The following is a 19,331-nucleotide window of genomic DNA, read 5'->3' as shown; positions in this document are numbered from 1 at the left end:
GAGTCCTATATAGTAGGGTGTGTTTGTCTTTGTGTTTCGTGGGTAGTTGTATTTTGCACTGCGTTTATTTATGCCTGTAAAACTGTCACTAGTCTTATTTCGTTTTCTTGTTTTTCCTCCGTGTTCACATTCTTTTAATAAATTAAGATGATGAGCACTAACTCCTCTGCGTATTGGTCCACGTTCTCCGACGACGATTTTGCTATATCGTCTGACGACGAAGAAATCCGTGACATTGGGTTTGGAGAGGAGTCACTCAATTATAAAATGCAGTTACTGACATAAATACAGTGTATGAAGGATCACAAAATACGGTATCATATACAGTGGGGCAAAAAAGTATTTAGTCAGCCACCAATTGTGCAAGTTCTCCCACTTCAAAAGATGAGAGAGGCCTGTAATTTTCATCATAGGTACACGTCAACTATGACAGACAAAATGAGAAAAAAAATCCAGAAAATCACATTGTAGGATTTTTTATGAATTTATTTGCAAATTATGGTGGAAAATAAGTATTTGGTCACCTACAAACAAGCAAGATTTCTGGCTCTCACAGACCTGTAACTTCTTCTTTAAGAGGCTCCTCTGTCCTCCACTCGTTACCTGTACTAATGGCACCTGTTTGAACTTGTTATCAGTATAAAAGACACCTGTCCACAACCTCAAACAGTCACACTCCAAACTCCACTATGGCCAAGACCAAAGAGCTGTCAAAGGACACCAGAAACAAAATTGTAGACCTGCACCAGGCTGGGAAGACTGAATCTGCAATAGGTAAGCAGCTTGGTTTGAAGAAATCAACTGTGGGAGCAATTATTAGGAAATGGAAGACATACAAGACCACTGATAATCTCCCTCGATCTGGGGCTCCACACAAGATCTCACCCCGTGGGGTCAAAATGATCACAAGAACGTTGAGCAAAAATCCCAGAACCACACGGGGGGACTTAGTGAATGACCTGCAGAGAGCTGGGACCAAAGTAACAAAGCCTATCATCAGTAACACATTACGCCGCCAGGGACTCAAATCCTGCAGTGCCAGACATGTCCCCTGCTTAAGCCAGTACATGTCCAGGCCCGTCTGAAGTTTGCTAGAGAGCATTTGGATGATCCAGAAGAGGATTGGGAGAATGTCATATGGTCAGATGAAACCAAAATATAACTTTTTGGTAAAAACTCAACTCGTCGTGTTTGGAGGACAAAGAATGCTGAGTTGCATCCAAAGAACACCATACCTACTGTGAAGCATGGGGGTGGAAACATCATGCTTTGGGGCTGTTTTTCTGCAAAGGGACCAGGACGACTGATCCGTGTAAAGGAAAGAATGAATGGGGCCATGTATCGTGAGATTTTGAGTGAAAACCTCCTTCCATCAGCAAGGGCATTGAAGATGAAACGTGGCTGGGTCTTTCAGCATGACAATGATCCCAAACACACCGCCCGGGCAACGAAGGAGTGGCTTCATAAGAAGCATTTCAAGGTCCTGTAGTGGCCTAGCCAGTCTCCAGATATCAACCCCATAGAAAATCTTTGGAGGGAGTTGAAAGTCCGTGTTGCCCAGCGACAGCCCCAAAACATCACTGCTCTAGAGGAGATCTGCATGGAGGAATGGGCCAAAATACCAGCAACAGTGTGTGAAAACCTTGTGAAGACTTACAGAAAACGTTTGACCTGTGTCATTGCCAACAAAGGGTATATAACAAAGTATTGAGAAACTTTTGTTATTGACCAAATACTTATTTTCCACCATAATTTGCAAATAAATTCATAAAAATCCTACAATGTGATTTTCTGGAGTTTTTTTCTCATTTTGTCTGTCATAGTTGAAGTGTACCTATGATGAAAATTACAGGCCTCTCTCATCTTTTTAAGTGGGAGAACTTGCACAATTGGTGGCTGACTAAATACTTTTTTGCCCCACTGTAATAGGCATTCACATACATTCAATTCACATGTAGCAAATGTACATCCTTAAAATTCATGAAGCGAGCATAATTCATAGTCATGTTTTAATTGGCTTCCAGTAGAAGCCAACAAAGGGAATACATTGTAATTGTGTCTTTGTTTAATCACACTGCTACATGGAACAGCAATCAAATTCTCGCAATATAGTACAAAACTGGGAAAAGCTGCACTAACAGAAGAATTTCCTCCATTTTTGTTTTCTATTAGGTACTGTTTGCTTTTTAAGTCCTTAGGCTAGTACTGCTGTTTCTGGGAGTGTAGCAAGGCATCCAACTGGAAACTAACTACAAGTGGATTAGAGGCCATCTCTCCTCACCCAGGCCAGTAATTCAAAAATCAGCAATTAAAAACGGTGTGAGGTCAGTAAGCAGACATGTCTTTGGTATCTATTGGGAAAAATATGGCAAAATAAGACTTCAACAGATTAATGTCATCCGTCGAAACAGAAGACTAATGCCAGTCACATCCTCTCAGTGCCACTATCTACTGCATTGCTTTTTCATGGATGAACTGGCTCTGTGTGAAGAAAAGATCCGGGAGAAGAAAAACCCCTGTCAGAAAGCCAAGGATATAGCTACAGATCTTTATCTTAATTTGATCACTATTGTCACAGATAATTTTCCTCTGCAGCAATACATGCAAATAGTAGTGCATTCAAGATTTAAAAAGGCTTCTACAGTTTGTAATTTCCACTATGCCAAGTCAGCAATAAGCTGAACGATCTGAGTAGAGGTTGGAGAGATATAAATTGCAAACTGAAGGACAGGCTGTCACGCCCTGACCTGAGAGAGACGTTTTTCTCTGTTTGGTTAGGTCAGGGTGTGACATGGGGTGGGCATTCTATGTGTTGTATGTCTATGTTGTTTTTTTCTTTGATTTGCCGAGTATGGTTTCCAATCAGAGGCAGCTGTCATTCGTTTTCTCTGATTGGGAATCATACTTAGGCAGCCCTTTTTCCCACAGTCAGTTGTGGGATCTTGTCTTGGTTATGCATGTGTTTGCACGCCTAGCTTTTTGTTCGTTGTATTGTTTATTGTTTTTTCTGGTTCACATTTAAATAAATAAATATGATGAACCCAAACCATGCTGCACCTTGGTCTACCGTTAATGACGAACGTCACTGAAGATCCCACCACAAAAGGACCAAGCGGCGTGGTCAGGAGACATGGACCTGGGAAGACATCCTGGACGGCAAGGGATCCTGGACGTGGGAGGAGATCCAGGCTGGATGGGATCGCCTCCCATGGGAACAGGTGGAGGCAGCGAGAGCAGAGTGGCGACGGGATGAGGAACTAGCACGGCAACGAGGCAAGCACGAGAGGCAGCCCCCCCAATTATTTTTTTTGGGGGGGGCACACGGGGAGATTGGCTAAGTCAGGGTTCAGACCTGAGCCAACTCCCCGTGCTTACCGTAGGGAGCAGGTGACCAGTCAGGCACCGAGTTATGCTGTGATGCGCACTATATCGCCAGTACGCATTCATAGCCCAGTGCGATCTGTGCCTGCGCCCCGCATTTGCCGTGCTAGAGGGGGCATTCAGCCAGGGTGTATTGTGCCGGCTCAGCGCTCCTGGTCTCCAGTGCGCATCCTCGGTCCAGGATATCCTGCGCCAGCTTTACGCACTGTGTTGCCAGTACGCCTTCACTGCCCAGTTCGTCCTGTGCCAGCGCCCCGCACTTGCCAGGCTAAAGTAAGCATCCAGCCAGGACGGGTTGTGCCAGCCCTAAGCTCCAGAACTCCAGTGTGCCTCCACGGCCCAGTATACCCTGTGCCTGCTCTGCGCACCCGGTCTCCATTGCGTCTCCCCAGTCCGGTGAGACCGGTTTCAGCTCCACGTAAGAAGCCTCCAGTGATGATCCATGGCACGAAGCCTCCAGTGATGATCCATGGCCCAGAGCCTGTAGTGATGATCCATGGCACGAAGCCTCCAGTGATAATCCATGGCACGAAGCCTCCAGTGATGATCCATGGCCTGGAGCCTGTAGGGATGATCCATGGCACGAAGCCTCCAGTGATGATCCATGGCCTGGAGCCTCTGGAATGCAGACCGCCGCCAGAGACTCTGGACTGCGGACTGCCGCCGAAGACTCCGGACTGGGGACCGTCGCCGGAGACTCTGGACTGGGGACCGTCGCCGGAGGCTCCGGACAGGGCACGGAGCCTGCAGCGACGGTCCCCAGCCCGGAGTCTTCGGCGACAGTCCGCAGTCCGGAGTCTTTGGCGGCAGTCCGGAGTCTTTGGCGGCGGTCCGGAGTCTTTGGCGGCGGTCCGGAGTCTTTGGCGGCGGTCCGGAGTCTTCGGCGGCGGTCCGGAGTCTCCGGCGGCGGTCTGCAGTCCAGAGTCTCCGGGGGCGGTCCGCAGTCCAGAGTCTCCGGCGATGATCCGTGGTCCAGTTCCTCCTCCGACGATCCACGGTCCAGTAATACAAAAGCGGAGGGATCAGCGGGCGGAGCGGGTGCTACACCCTGAACCGGAGCCGCCACCATGGGTAGATGCCCACCCGCACCCTCCCCTATAGGTTCAGGTTTACGGCCGGGAGTCCGCACCTTTGGGGGGGTACTGTCATGCCCTGACCTGAGAGAGCCTTTTTCTCTGTTTGGTTAGGTCAGGGTGTGACATGGGGTGGGCATTCTACATTTTCTATTTCTTTATGTTTAGCCGAGTATGGTTCCTAATCAGAGGCAGCTGTCTATCGTTGTCTCTGATTGGGAATCATACTTAGGCAGCCCTTTTTCCCTCCTTCAGTTGTGGGATCTTGTTTTTGTACAGCTCAGTAAAGCCTGCAGAACATGATGTTCGTTTTCCTTTGTTTGTTGTTTTGATTTAGTGTTCTGAGTTATAATAAATTATTAATCATGAGCACTTACCACGCTGCACCTTGGTCTCCTCATTACCACGCACGTCATACAGGCTTTGTGTCAGTCTTAGTCACATTGTCTTTTAATGTTGAACTAAGCTTGCTTGATGACTTCATTCACTAGAGGGACCTGGAGGAGGAAGGGTTGGGGAACTGGGACATCAACCTTGACTCATCAACTCATTGACTCATCAACTCATCCATGCATGGACGTTACACACTGAGATAGATTGGTCTTGAGGCGTAGATGCGATAAAGAGGTCAATCAAACTGACCAAAACAAGAATTGCCATGGAAACATGTGGGGGAAAGGGCCATGGGGGAAAGATCCCTAATCTCCTCATTGCCCCCCAACAAAATTTGCCTACATTTAGGCTATTGCTTATGTGTGTATTTCACACAATGATGAGGTAAAAATCGGCATATAAAATTTGTATGGTTGTCAACCCCAACATATGTTCATGTCATCATCACCAATCAACTGCCCTACAGTTAAAAAATACTTTGACTACCACCAACAATTTATGTATACAAACGGGAGAGCATTTAGCAGTAACTTCTTCTCAACCTGAAAAGGGACAACTTCTAAATGTTTTTCAGCGAAAAAAAATAACATTGTGGGCCTGTTACAATACATAAATCATGATGGATTTGACGATTATCCACTTTGTTTGATCAGATTTGTTGAATGTGCGCCAGACTGGTCAATGGAACAGTCTGCATTCCATTTACACCTTTACCGCATAAATTCTGGCATAGCTGCTCTGGAATAGTGATACAAACTCAACAGACATGTTATTGTGAGTGGGTAAATCATGTGTGCCAGAATGTTATTCTTTGACACTTCTTGACATCCGCATTGCTCCCTGTGGCTGAAGCCTTGGGTCAATTGTTTCACCTCACATTTAGCAAGATGATTAGCTAGCTAGCTAAAATTGCTTACAGTTAGTTAGGAATCGATTCTACACTATTTTGCTAGCCACAGTAGCACTAACCTGTCTCTAAAAATGAGAATGTGTCTTTAGTTGTTTATATTTTCTCATTGTGAGGCGCGTCCATGCCTAATTGGGATGGCAGGTAGCCTAGTGTTTTGAGCGTTGGGCCAGTAAAAAAAAGGTTGCTGGATCGAATCCCTGAGCTGACAAGGTAAAAATCTGTCGTTCTGCCCCTGGGGAACAGCAGAACTGTTTCCCGGTAAGCTGTCATTGTAAATAAGAATTTGTTCTTAACTGACTTGCCTAGTTAAATAAAGAAAATATCCACTTTCTATGAGTATTGTACAGGACTAATCAATACATATGGAAAAATAGACACATCAAACTTGTTCAGGTGCTGGAGAGAACCAAATTAATGATCATTCTTCTTATTGCTTGCGGTGAAAAAATGCTAAAATAGCTAAATGTGCAGAGAAATCCAGATAAGATGAAGATCTGATGAAGAGCTTTGCCATGTGAAAAGGCTGTGAAGGATTTATGTGAGTGACAGTCTGAGTTAAATACCTTGCCTGCACAGCTCTGTTTGCCAGAAATATGATGGGGTGTTGTTTTTCTAAGGCTGTGTTGAAGTTTGTTGACGTAGCAGAAAGTCATAAACTTCTTTGGCTTTGCAATCCCCTCTCAACGTGCAACGTTTCAGGAATTCTCCAGGTGCCTCTGGTGCTGCTGGCGAAGGCTTTGCACCCGTCTTCAAGGTGTTAAGCAGACCACATGGGGTATGAGTGAAGAATAATCAATGTCCTGGGAGGGCTCTGTGTGCTCACAGTGATCAAAGAGAGAGCGAGTGTGTGAGTGACTGGTAGTCTAGTCTTTTATCTGTGAATGAGTGAAATACACAGCTGATATTGATTAATGTGGAGAGGAGCAGGAAGGTAGAACGGGTCCCAGCTCCCTTTCCTGGGGTTTGATGCCTCTGTCTAATTAATACAGGGGAGAACAGCATGCAGCATAGCAACACACAGCAAGCAGCATAGCAACACAGACACAATGGCTGAATCCTTCTCCATGACCATGTGATATTACAATAATAAGTTATGGATTTAATTCACCGAACTTATGTCATATGAGATCCAGAATGCTCTCACGTGTCTCTAATGAACAGTTTGTAAAATGTTTACAACATCCTGTTTTTTTATCCATGTGTTCCAGCTTGGAGGTTTTGAGTTGGCAACGTCAGGACAGATGATTTTGAGTTGGCAGAGTCAGGACAGATGAATTGGGAGTGTTCATCAACCGAAACATCCTACATTTTCCCAAGGCACACATAGGGGGAGATGTTCTCATCTGAAAGAATGGATGAAGATTGACTATGGATGAAGTTCAAGTTTTTATAGACGATGAAGGGAGATGTGGCCTGGTGCCAAACCCGAGCATGCAGAGGTTAACAGGGTCAGAGCCAACCCAGAATCACTAACTCCTTTCTGTGGCACCCTGGTAGAGGGACACGACCTTGCTGTGCTGCTACTCCTAGTCTGAATGGATTTCTCTGAAGGCAGCGAGCCAGCCTTGGGAGTGCGTGGGCGTGCTTCGACTCTGCAATGAGATTAGAGGCTTTGCTAGGAAAGAGAAGCAAGTGTGTGTGTGGGCCACCATTACTCAGCCTGAAAGAGATATACTGTATCACTCCCTCTCTCGCTCCTGGGCTGCCCCACAGCCCAACCGCATCAGCCAACCTGTGACAATATTTAGAGACCTTAGGGCTAAAAGGTTGTATCTGGATATTTTTCTAAATGTAGTTATTGACATAGCATTGTTCTGTTCAATGTTCTCTACCTATATTCTACACCAATTCATGTTAAGTTCAAAATAATACAAGATAGAAATTGCTAAAACCATTCAAACCAATGAGGATTCAGAACTTCAAAGCCAATTATCTCAGAATCATATATTTTTTTAACTTTTACCCCTTTTTCTCCCCAATTTCGTGGTATCCAATTGGTAGTTACAATCTTGTCTCATCGCTGCAACTCCCGTACGGACTCGGGAGAGGCGAAGGTTGAGAGACGTGCGTCCTGCGAAACACAACCCAACCAAGCCACACTGCTTCTTGACACAATGGCCACTTAACCCAGAAGCCAGCCGCAACAATTCTTGCAGATAGAACCTTATAGTCATAAGCTCTCGATTTGTCTGTCCAATTTGGGTGCATGTGGCGCTCAATTACCACAGTTTACCACAATTATCACAGACGTAACCTGGTAATTTATTTATTTCATAGATGCATAAGCTTTAGTTTTTTGCTGTGGCAAACTGATATATGGCAGATGAAAGATGACTGAAAGAGAGATATCGATTTGGGGCTAGCAAGCTTTTAAGTTGAAGTGGTTCTGCTAAGATCAGAAAATTGTCTGGCACCAATATCAGGACAGCGTTGCAAGAGGAATGAAGAAGAGTGATGCAACACAGTTTCTGCAGAGAAAATCAAGAATCAATTCTTTCCATGAAACAAATTACCAGAGAGAGCTGCAACTATTGCAAGAAAAACTAAAATATCAAATATATATGTTTGAATACAGACATACTTGACATAGCACATTCCTTATCTATACTGCATATCCTACAGTGTACCTATTCTATTACTAGGCATAGTACCTATTCTATTACTTGTTATTTTTACCTGAGTCTTTATTATTGATTATTGTACTAAAATAGTTAAGGTAGTTAGCATTTTGCTGCACCTTTTATATCTGTTGTAAACTGTGGGCATGGACAATACAATTAGATTTGATTATATGTGAAATTAATAAAGAAAAGCTTTTACAGTATTCTCCTGCTGGAATGCTTTAAATCCATAGCTATTAGGTTTTCAATGGGTGAAAATACAATATATTTCAGTGTACATGAGTTTTGATCATCATGCATCAAAACTCAAAACTACATTATTGTCCAAACAGACCCACCTATACTGTGACTAATTTCCCTAGTAGATTTATGCTTACACACAAGACCGTTAATCTTGTTCTGTAGCAAAAACAATTCTCCCCCAAAGCAAACCAACACAACATGGTATTGTAGAAAAACAGCCACAAACAATGGTTGCTTCCTAGGCAACCTACATATAATTACATTAATTGTCGCTTATGTAACATATTACGTATACATCACTTATGAGATGTAATTCTATGTAATATACTGTACATGACATATTTATGCATCACATATGTGACTTTCCTTATAGGTTGCTTATGGAACATATTATACTGTATATGTCACTGGACATTTTTCAAACAGGAAGTGAAGAACAACAATAATCCATGTATTCCTAGATAGAAGAAAAATAGTGATTCCTCTGAGGAGAAGACCTTACTGTCACGTCCTGGCCAGTATAAGGTTAATTGGTATTGTAGTTTGGTCAGGACGTGGCAGAGGGTATTTGTTTTATGTGGTTCGGGGTGGTGTTTTTGGAAAATAGGGTGTTTGATTTAGTATTTCCAGGTTTTTGGTTTATGGTCTGTGTTTATGTATTTCTATGTGTTATCTAGTTAGTTGTATGTCTATGTTTGGTTAATTGGGGTGGACTTCCAATTGAAGGCAGCTGTGTGGTGTTGCCTTTGATTGGAAGTCCTATATTAGTTGGGTGTGTTTGTTTGTCTAATTGTGGGAGATTGTCTTTGGATTGCTGTGTTGCCTTCAAGGCTGTCATTTTTGTCGTTCATCGTTTTTGCTTAATTTTGTATACGTGTTTGTTTGGTTTTTTCCTTCTTTTCCGTTAAATAAAGAAGATGAGTATACACATACCTGCTGCGTTTTGGTCCGCCATTTCTAACGACAAGCGTGACAGAATCTCCCACCAATTCAGGACCAAGCAGCAGAGGAAGGAGCAGAGGGACTTCGAGTTGGACTGGACCAAGCAGCAGAGGAAGGAACAGAGGGACTTCGAGTTGGACTGGCGGGAGAAGTGGACCTGGGAGGAAGTTCTGGACGGGGCCGGACCTTGGCACCAGGCTGGGGATTATCGCCGCCCGCAGTGGGAAATTGAGGCAGCCAAGGCAGAGAGGCGGAGGTATGAGGCCATGGACGCGCTGAGGGAGAAGCACGAGAGGCACCCCCAATAAAAAAAAATTGGGGGGCACACGGGTAGTTTGGCTAGGCCTAGGAAGAGCCGGAAGCCAGCTACCCGTGGTTATATGGAGGAGCGTATGGGGTGGAGAGCGCCATAGTGCGCTCCTCAGCGAAACATCTCACCCATACGCACGCACAGTCCGGTGCGCGTTATTCCAGCCCCTCGCAGGTGCCGTGCTAGAGCGGGCATCCAGCCTGGTAGGAGGATGCCTGCGCAGCGCATCTGGTCGCCGGTACGCCTCCGAGGACCAGGCTACCCAACTCCCGCTCTACGCACGGCTACCATCAGGCCCCTGCACAGCCCAGTCTGCCCTGTACCAGCACCCCGCTCGTACAGGGCTACTAGTTCCATCCAGCCAAGACGGGTTGTGCAGGAGGTAAGATCAAGACCGACTGTGCGCCTCCATAGCCCTGGGTTTCCAGTCCTGTCTCTCGTGCGGACCCAGAAGTGCGTCAACCCAGTCCGACTCGTCCTGTTCCCGCTCCCCGCACTAGCCTTCAAGTGCGTAAACCCAGCCATGCCAGTCAACTGTCACCGGAGCTGCCCGCCAGTCAACAGTCGTCGGAGCTGCCCGCCAGTCAACTGTCGTCGGAGCTGCCCGCCAGTCAACAGTCGTCGGAGCTGCCCTTTAGTCAACAGTCGTCGGAGCTGCCCGCCAGTCAACAGTCGTCGGAGCTGCCCGCCAGTCAACAGTCGTCGGAGCTGCCCGCCAGTCAACAGTCGTCGGAGCTGCCCACCAGTCAACAGTCGTCGGAGCTGCCCGCCAGTCAACAGTCGTCGGAGCTGCCCGCCAGTCAACAGTCGTCGGAGCTGCCAGAGTGGCCGGACTGCCCTGAACCGCCGGAGTGGCCGGACTGCCCTGAACCGCCGGAGTGGCCGGACTGCCCTGAACCGCCGGAGTGGCCGGACTGCCCTGAACCGCCGGAGTGGCCGGACTGCCCTGAACCGCCGGAGTGGCCGGACTGCCCTGAACCGCCGGAGTGGCCGGACTGCCCTGAACCGCCGGAGTGGCCGGACTGCCCTGAACCGCCGGAGTGGCCGGGCTGCCCTGAACCGCCGGAGTGGCCGGGCTGCCCTGAACCGCCGGAGTGGCCGGACTGCCCTGAACCGCCGGAGTGGCCGGACTGCCCTGAACCGCCGGAGTGGCCGGACTGCCCTGAACCGCCGGAGTGGCCGGACTGCCCTGAACCGCCGGAGTGGCCGGACTGCCCTGAACCGCCGGAGTGGCCGGACTGCCCTGAACCGCCGGAGTGGCCGGACTGCCCTGAACCGCCGGAGTGGCCGGACTGCCCTGAACCGCCGGAGTGGCCGGACTGCCCAGACTGTCCCGAGCTGCCGGACTGCCCAGACTGTCCCGAGCTGCCGGACTGCCCAGACTGTCCCGAGCTGCCGGACTGCCCAGACTGTCCCGAGCTGCCGGACTGCCCAGACTGTCCCGAGCTGCCGGACTGCCCAGACTGTCCCGAGCTGCCAGACTGCCCAGACTGTCCCGAGCTGCCAGACTGCCCAGACTGCCCAGACTGTCCCGAGCTGCCAGACTGCCCAGACTGTCCCGAGCTGCCAGACTGCCCAGACTGTCCCGAGCTGCCAGACTGCCCAGACTGTCCCGAGCTGCCAGACTGCCCAGACTGTCCCGAGCTGCCAGACTGCCCAGACTGTCCCGAGCTGCCAGACTGCCCAGACTGTCCCGAGCTGCCAGACTGCCTAGACTGTCCCGAGCTGCCAGACTGCCCCGACAGCCTGGAACGGCCAGAGCCGGAGCCACCTCCAGAGATAGGTGGGTTGGGGAGGGGGGGTGTAGCACAGTGCCGTCGTTGACGGCAGCCACCTTCCCTTCCCTCCTTTTAGTAGGGGGGAATTTTTCTTTTTTGGTGTTGCTTGGGGTTATTTTGTTAAGGTGCTTCCGGGGTTAGCACCTTTAAGGGGGGGGTACTGTCACATCCTGGCCAGTATAAAGTTAATTGGTATTGTAGTTTGGTCAGGACGTGGCAGAGGGTATTTGTTTTATGTGGTTCGGGGTGGTGTTTTGGAAAATAGGGTGTTTGATTTAGTATTTCCAGGTTTTTGGTTTATGGTCTGTGTTTATGTATTTCTATGTGTTATCTAGTTAGTTGTATGTCTATGTTTGGTTAATTGGGGTGGACTTCCAATTGAAGGCAGCTGTGTGGTGTTGCCTTTGATTGGAAGTCCTATATTAGTTGGGTGTGTTTGTTTGTCTAATTGTGGGAGATTGTCTTTGGATTGCTGTGTTGCCTTCAAGGCTGTCATTTTTGTCGTTCATCGTTTTTGCTTAATTTTGTATACGTGTTTGTTTGGTTTTTTCCTTCTTTTCCGTTAAATAAAGAAGATGAGTATACACATACCTGCTGCGTTTTGGTCCGCCATTTCTAACGACAAGCGTGACACTTACACTCCACATATTGGAATTGATTGGTTCCTCTGCAGTGGTCTAGCTAAACATTTACCTTCCAGCTAATTGTGAGAGGTAGGAGGAAGGAGGGGCCAGTCAGTCAGTGCATCAAGGCCTAGACGCTAGGCTAACGCAAGGGTAATGTATTTTTCTCTATGGCTCCTGGCCCTTTGCCACGCCTTCCATTAAAAGGTCCTACTGTTTTTAAGTGGTTCAAACAGAACTGGCTTAGCCGCGTACTCAACTTTTCTGACTTACTTTACACTAAGTTCCTAACATTTCAGATTGACAAAGAACTAGCAGTATGGCAGTGGACCCTGGCATCGTGAAAGCATACGTCTCAGTACATAGAATCCAGTTGGTGGTAATTAAATAGGCACATGTTGTCCCAAATAGCACCCTAATTCCTATCTAGTACACTTTATAGGTAATAGGGTGCCATTTGGGACACAGTCATTGGTATAGAGTATTTTCCAAACATTACCCCCTGTCTTTGTCTGCCTGTATGTCTCTTCAGCCTGTTCTCAGAGCAAAACATATTATGTTTGATTCAAATCCGTGCCACTCCATTTAGTATGATATGTTACTTTATATTAGGTTACATTACATTGACTAGAAATAACATAGTAAATGTAAATCGCGGACTTTCAAAATAGTACCATATGTTACGTTTGGTATGGACAGTAGGTTACTTAAGGCAAAATGTAATGCGAATGTCTAGCGACCCAAAGGTTGCGTGTTCGAATCTCATCACGGACAACTTAAGCATTTTAGCTAATTAGCAAATTTGCCACTAATTACAAATTTTTATCTACTTTGCAACTACTTAGCTAACTATTGGCTACTACTACTAGGGTTGCTTAGCTAACCCTTCCCCTAACCATAACCCTTTAACCTAACTCCTAACATTAATCCCTAACATTAATCCCTAACCTAACGTACCATATCCTACTAAAGCAGTTGAACATAATATATCATACTAAATGGTTCAAATTCGATAAAGACCGAGGAAACTATACGTCCTTCCATTTTTCTTATATTGTACGACCGCTATCACATTGGTAGGCCAATGTAATGTAACTTAACATAAAGTAACATGTCATACTAAATGGAGTGGCATGGAATTTTGTAAAATATAATATGTTTTGCTCTGAGACCAGGTTGGTCTCTTTCTGTCTCTTTCTGTCCTTCTCATCAGCCATCTTCACACTGGAGTAACCGTAGGTCATACAGCTCACAAAACCAATGACAGTGTTTAAGTAGATAAGTGTAAGGCCTTTTTTCCCCCAACAAAGGACCCACTTTGCCCTTTAAAGTGGACTCATCTTTTTGATAAGCCACCACAGCAGATGGAATACCAATCAGTAATCATGTAGTACCAGATTGACGAGCATTTCAAATACACATTTAGAAGATCCAATTCAATCTGGGTCTAATGATTGCCTTGCAGCATTCATGATAGTGTGTGCTTGACAAAGCTAACAATGGAGAATTGAGTACCAGCAAAAGGAAGTTATTTTCTTCCTTAATTTGGAAGTCCAACAACCATCACTGTATGGAAGCTACTCATGTGGTCACTACCTGCGTGTAGTAATCACCCACTGTTAGGATCAACACAATAGGAACTCAATTTTAACATAAAATGTTATTTGTAATAATATTCAAGACGTGTAGGCCTACCTGTTATTGTATTTCTGTATTATTTCCTATACTATCACATGCAATACTGCTCATATGCTTGGGATCACCTTTCTATTAAGCATAAGGTGATACTGGGGTTGGTGACCAGTGATATAACGTATTGCATTTCTCAGATACCTGTCTTGGTTGTCGCTCTGCTCTACAGATCAGGAGCGGATAGGGAAGGACTCCAACTACGAGCAAGAGGGGAAGGTGCAGTTTGTTATCGATGCAGTCTATTCCATGGCCCATGCGCTGCACAACATGCACAGGGAACTCTGTCCGGGGAAGGTGGGCCTTTGCTCCAGGATGGATCCCATCAATGGCACTCTACTGCTCAAACACATCCGCATGCTCAACTTTGCAGGTCAGCCACTTACTTTGTACACACACACTCACACCCACACCCACACTCACACCCACACTCACAGGGTACTCAGCACCCAAGCACACACCACCTCACCATTTCTATCAGATTTGTGATGTTTTTCTATGATTATTTCATAAAATGGGATTAATTACACGATGGGAAATATTTACACACGATTGTAAATCTAAACGGAGAGGAGAGGAGACTAAAAACCATTCAGAGTCACACATTGAGGAAATATCTTTTTGGGTATTACAGAGATTAATTTCAAATGGATTAAATGGAGAGGGAACAATACTGCTCGCTGGAAAATCTAGAAATCTCCTTGAAGGGGGGCAGTCCATTGAAATACATGCAATGGTGTATGTGAGAAACATGTATCTCCTAAGGAGGAGATATGAAACCAACAACTACATGTGTTTTCCCCTGGCTTATTTGAAGACACTAAGGAAAACTACACCAACTACACTAACAACAAGATCAATTGTAGCAGGTACCCCGATCTGTATGCTGTGCCACACAAGTGGGCTGCTTCTGGGTTACACTCAACTTCATCCTGTTGCATCATCAGCAGCACACATCAGTATGTTTAACATGGACACCTAACCCACTGGGGCTATGGGAATAGCAGACTGGAGGGTCATTTATCAAAGATAATATTTATCTCCTTCTCACCAGATACATAAATTACTCACCAAAAAACACACAAAGGATACATTTCATTTTTTTTTCGCCTGGAAACAAAAATCATATGACAGATTGGTCAAAGCAGTTTGAATTGCTTTTTTGTTTCACTTGTAATGAATTATTCCAGAGGCCACAGCCAGTGCTGTTTGTTGTTGTTGTCATTGGGTTCAAGGTCTCCGCTGAGATTTAATTACAACCCAGTCTCAGTTTTAACCGCAGAGCGTCTGATGTGTCAGTCCTCTTATACACTATTATGTTTAAAGCATCCGGGATAATGTGCAAATGACAAAAAAGGTCAAACGTCAACAGCCTCCCAAAAGCAATGCATTGGTACTGTAATTAGTCACAGTGAGGTGGCCATATCTGTGGCAGGCTAACAATCATCACTAATCTTATCTAGGAATATTGGTGGACTGCCTCTATGGACTATCGCTCCATCTATACTCTCACAGTAGCAGAGAGAACCCCTCTTTGTTCAAGTGTGAGGATGCTTATCCTTCTGTCATTTCAAAAAGTATGTACTAAGTAGGTTCTTTGATGTCTTGCTCTGCTTCTTCTTATAGAAACCACAAGCAGTTTGACAGTGGCAAAGACCTGGCATAGATATTTGTAATAGTTTGTCGAAAGTATTTTTCAATTATACAAAATCCAATAGTGTTGATGTCAGCCACTAAGTTCTAAGACAGAGGGCATATTTCTATAAATCATTAACCTTCATGCTTTATCCTTCCCAATGTATCCTCTGATACTTTTTTTAATCTATTCTAAAACATCCACTTCTCAAATGTTTCATTTTGGCTCGCTCAGTAGCCGTCAATGCCTCAACATACAAAGCAAAGGTATCAAACATTTTCCAACCTCACTCTAGCCCCTGGTCCCAACCTCTCCCAGCACTTTTTTCCATCTCGTGCCCACTTCTTCCTTTGATGCTCCAAAGACTGGCATGAAACTTCAATGAGCTGCGATTGAATGAAGCTTCCCATCAGTGTTCTGAATCTGCTGCTATCACGTCTGAGAAACAGTGTTTTCTTTTTGTCTTTTACCTCTACTGCAGACGGAATGCAGTGGGCCTTTCGACTGTCAGTCTCCACAGACACTGCAGTTGTGACTATGGAACAAAGGCAAAGCACTGTGGGTTTTTCCCTCTCAGCGTGCTTCTTTCCCCCTCTTCTCAGGGAAGTGCCAATTCTTCATTGTTGTGTGACTCAGACACTGCCAATTGAAATTGTAAAAAAAAAGAATCTACATGCCATAGAACCGTCAGATTTTCTCTTTTTTTTTTTTACATGAACTTGAAGAACAAGGCTTCACGTCAGTTAAGGCGCATAAAAAAGAAGGCCTTACATACAGTATCGAAGTCAATGACTGTACACTAAACATACAGTATATTGCTGGCTTATAATTACAAATGGGGAAACAGGAATGGAAATGTTTGTCACGGTTGTCTAAAGGATCGGACCAAAATGCAGCGTGTTCGTAGTTCCACATATTTTATTTATAGTGAAACTAAATGCAATACACGAAAATACTTGAATACACAAAAACAACAAACCGTGACACAGAGAGGAAAACACACTGCTCAAAAGATAATAACCCACAAAACAGGAAGAGAAAAACCCCTACTTAAATATGATCTCTAATCAGAGGCAACGAGGATCAGCTGCCAACCAATTAGAGATCAACCCAAACAATCCCAACATAGAAAAAGAAAACTAGAACTTAAACATAGAAATAGAAAACATAGAACAGCCCAAAACACCCCCTGTCACGCCCTGCCCTACTCTACTATAGAAAATGACATCTTACTAGGGTCAGGACATGACAATGTTAGTTTAGAAAAATGTAATCTGACTAGTTCCTACCTCATATTGTTTCTAAATGACATGGCAAGGTACATTAAATACCTTATCATGAGTACAACAACATTTTGATTCTAATAGGTGAACTCTGAGGACATTAACTGGGGTCCACTTCTTTCATGAGTATGGTCTCTGGGTGTAATAGCCCAGCTTGAGAGTACTAGAGAAGATAGCAAAGGTTCATTTAGTGAAAAGTAGTAGAGAGAGAGAGAGAGGACCTCAACATGACAGCAGGACATATTGCCCAAGCCGTGAGCAGAGCAACAGGTCCAACCCCCACTATTACATCCGCCCAAACCCCATCCTGTGACCTAAGAGGTATGTATCAGATGCTCAATATGCTCTGCTCACACCTACTGTAATGGTCCCGGCCTAAACCACACAAAAACAACACTAGACACTATGGAACACAAAGCTTTTACTATCTGATCCTGGAATATACAAGGTCTGAGGTCATCTGCCTTTGGCCTAAAGAGCAGAAACCCAGACTTCATCAAAGAAATTGGAAATACAGGCATTGTCATCCTACAAGAAACATGGTATAGAGGAGACGGACCCACTGGTTGCCCTCTAGGTTAAAGATTGCTGGTAGTCCCATCCACCAAACTACCAGGTGTGAAACAGGGAAGAGACTCAGGGGTATGCTAATTTGGTATAGAGCAGGCCTAACCCACTCTATTAAATTAATCAAAACATGAACATTTTACATCTGGCTAGCAATGAATAGGAAAATTATCTCAATAGATGAAAATATCCTATATCTCCCCAATAGAATCCCCATACGTTAACTTTGACAGCTTCTCCATCCTAGAGGGGGAGATCAACAATTTCCAGGCTCAATGACCTGACCTAAATGCCAGAACTGGACAAGAACTGAAACACATACCTGGATGTGACAGCATTCCCTCCCCTATATGCCCCCCTAGACACAACTACAGGTCACAGCTCCATCTGGCACTGGGTATGTACATAGTCAATGGTAGGCTCCAAGTGGACTCCTGTGGTAGGTACACCTATAGCTCATCTCTTGGCAGTTGTACTGTAGACTACTTTATCACTGACCTCAACCCAGAGTCTCCACAGTCAGTCCACTGACACCCCTATCAGATCACACTCTTCTTGAACAGAAGCTGTGCTAAATTTTTATTTTACTAGGCAAGTCAAATTCTTATTTTCAATGACAGCCTAGGAACAGCGGGTTAACTGCCTGTTCAGGGGCAGAACGACAGATTTGTACTTTGTCAGCTCAGGGATTTGAATTCACAACCTTTCGGTTACTAGTCCAACAGCTCTAACCACAAGGCTACCCTGCCACCCCAATCATGAGTGATCAAAGCTAAAGGAACAGAATAATATTAAGAAATGCTATCGATGGAAGGAAAAGGGTGTGGAAATCTACCAAAAAACAATTAGGAAAAAACAAATTCAATCCCTTCTAGACAATTTCCTGGACATTGAAAGTGTAAACTCGGCAGTAGAAAACCTAAACAGTATATTTGACCTCTCAGCTTCCCTAGCAAATGTAAAACTTTCAAGCAGACAAGCTAAGAAAATTAATAAGAATGACAAATGGTTTGATGAAGAATGCAAAAAACATAATTTTTTTGGAAACCTATCGAACCAAAAACCTCGCCAAAAACCAAAAACCTATGGTGAATCATTAAAACAATACAGAAATACACTACAGAAAAAGAAGTCATAAATCTGTTAAGAATCAATAGAATCTAACCACTTCTGGGAAACTCTAAACAAACAACAACACGAAGGGTTATCTATCCAAAATGAAGATGCATGGATAAACCACTTCTCCAATCTTTTTGGATCTGTAACAAAGAACAAACAGCAAAAACATATACATGATCAAATACAAATCTTAGAATGAACTATTAAAGACTACCAGAACCCACTGGATTCTCCAATTACATTGAATGAACTACAGGACAAAATACAAACCCTCCAACCCAAAAAGGCCTGTGGGGTTGATGGTATCCTAAATGAAATGATAAAATATACAGACCACAAATTCCAATGGGCTATACTTAAACTCTTTAACATCTGACATCTTCCCCAATCCACAAAAGTGGAGACAAATTTGACACCAATAACTACTGTGGGATATGCTTCAACAGCAACCTTGGGAAAATCCACTCTATTATCATTAACCAAGACTCGTACATTTCCTCAGCGAAAAAAATGTACTGAGCAAATGTCAAATTGGCTTTTTACCAAATTACTGTACGACAGACCACATATCCACCCTGCACACCCTAAATGACAAACAAACAAACCAAAGCAAAGACAAAGTCTTCCCATGCTTTGTTGATTTAAAAAAAGCTTTTGACTCAATATGCCATGAGGGTCTGCTATACAAATTGATGGAAAATGGTGTTGGAGGAGAAACATACAACATTATAAAATCCTTGTACACAAACAACAAGTGTGCGGT

General features: G+C 44.8%; 1 protein-coding gene across 1 annotated transcript in view; it reads left to right on the top strand.

Moving 5' to 3' along the window:
- The window catches only part of LOC106566015 (metabotropic glutamate receptor 4), a 207,323-nt gene that overhangs the window by 139,224 nt on the left and 48,768 nt on the right, over nucleotides 1-19,331 (top strand). The window contains exon 6 of the mRNA XM_014133787.2: nucleotides 14,136-14,336. Coding sequence (XP_013989262.1) covers nucleotides 14,136-14,336 — 201 coding nt within the window. The remainder of the gene's footprint in view (nucleotides 1-14,135; nucleotides 14,337-19,331) is intronic.

The sequence above is a fragment of the Salmo salar genome, chromosome ssa12, assembly GCF_905237065.1.
Source record: "Salmo salar chromosome ssa12, Ssal_v3.1, whole genome shotgun sequence".
NCBI lineage: Eukaryota > Metazoa > Chordata > Actinopteri > Salmoniformes > Salmonidae > Salmo > Salmo salar.
The sequence above is the reverse complement of the archived record's forward strand: the minus strand, read 5'-3'. Positions and strand labels throughout refer to the sequence as shown.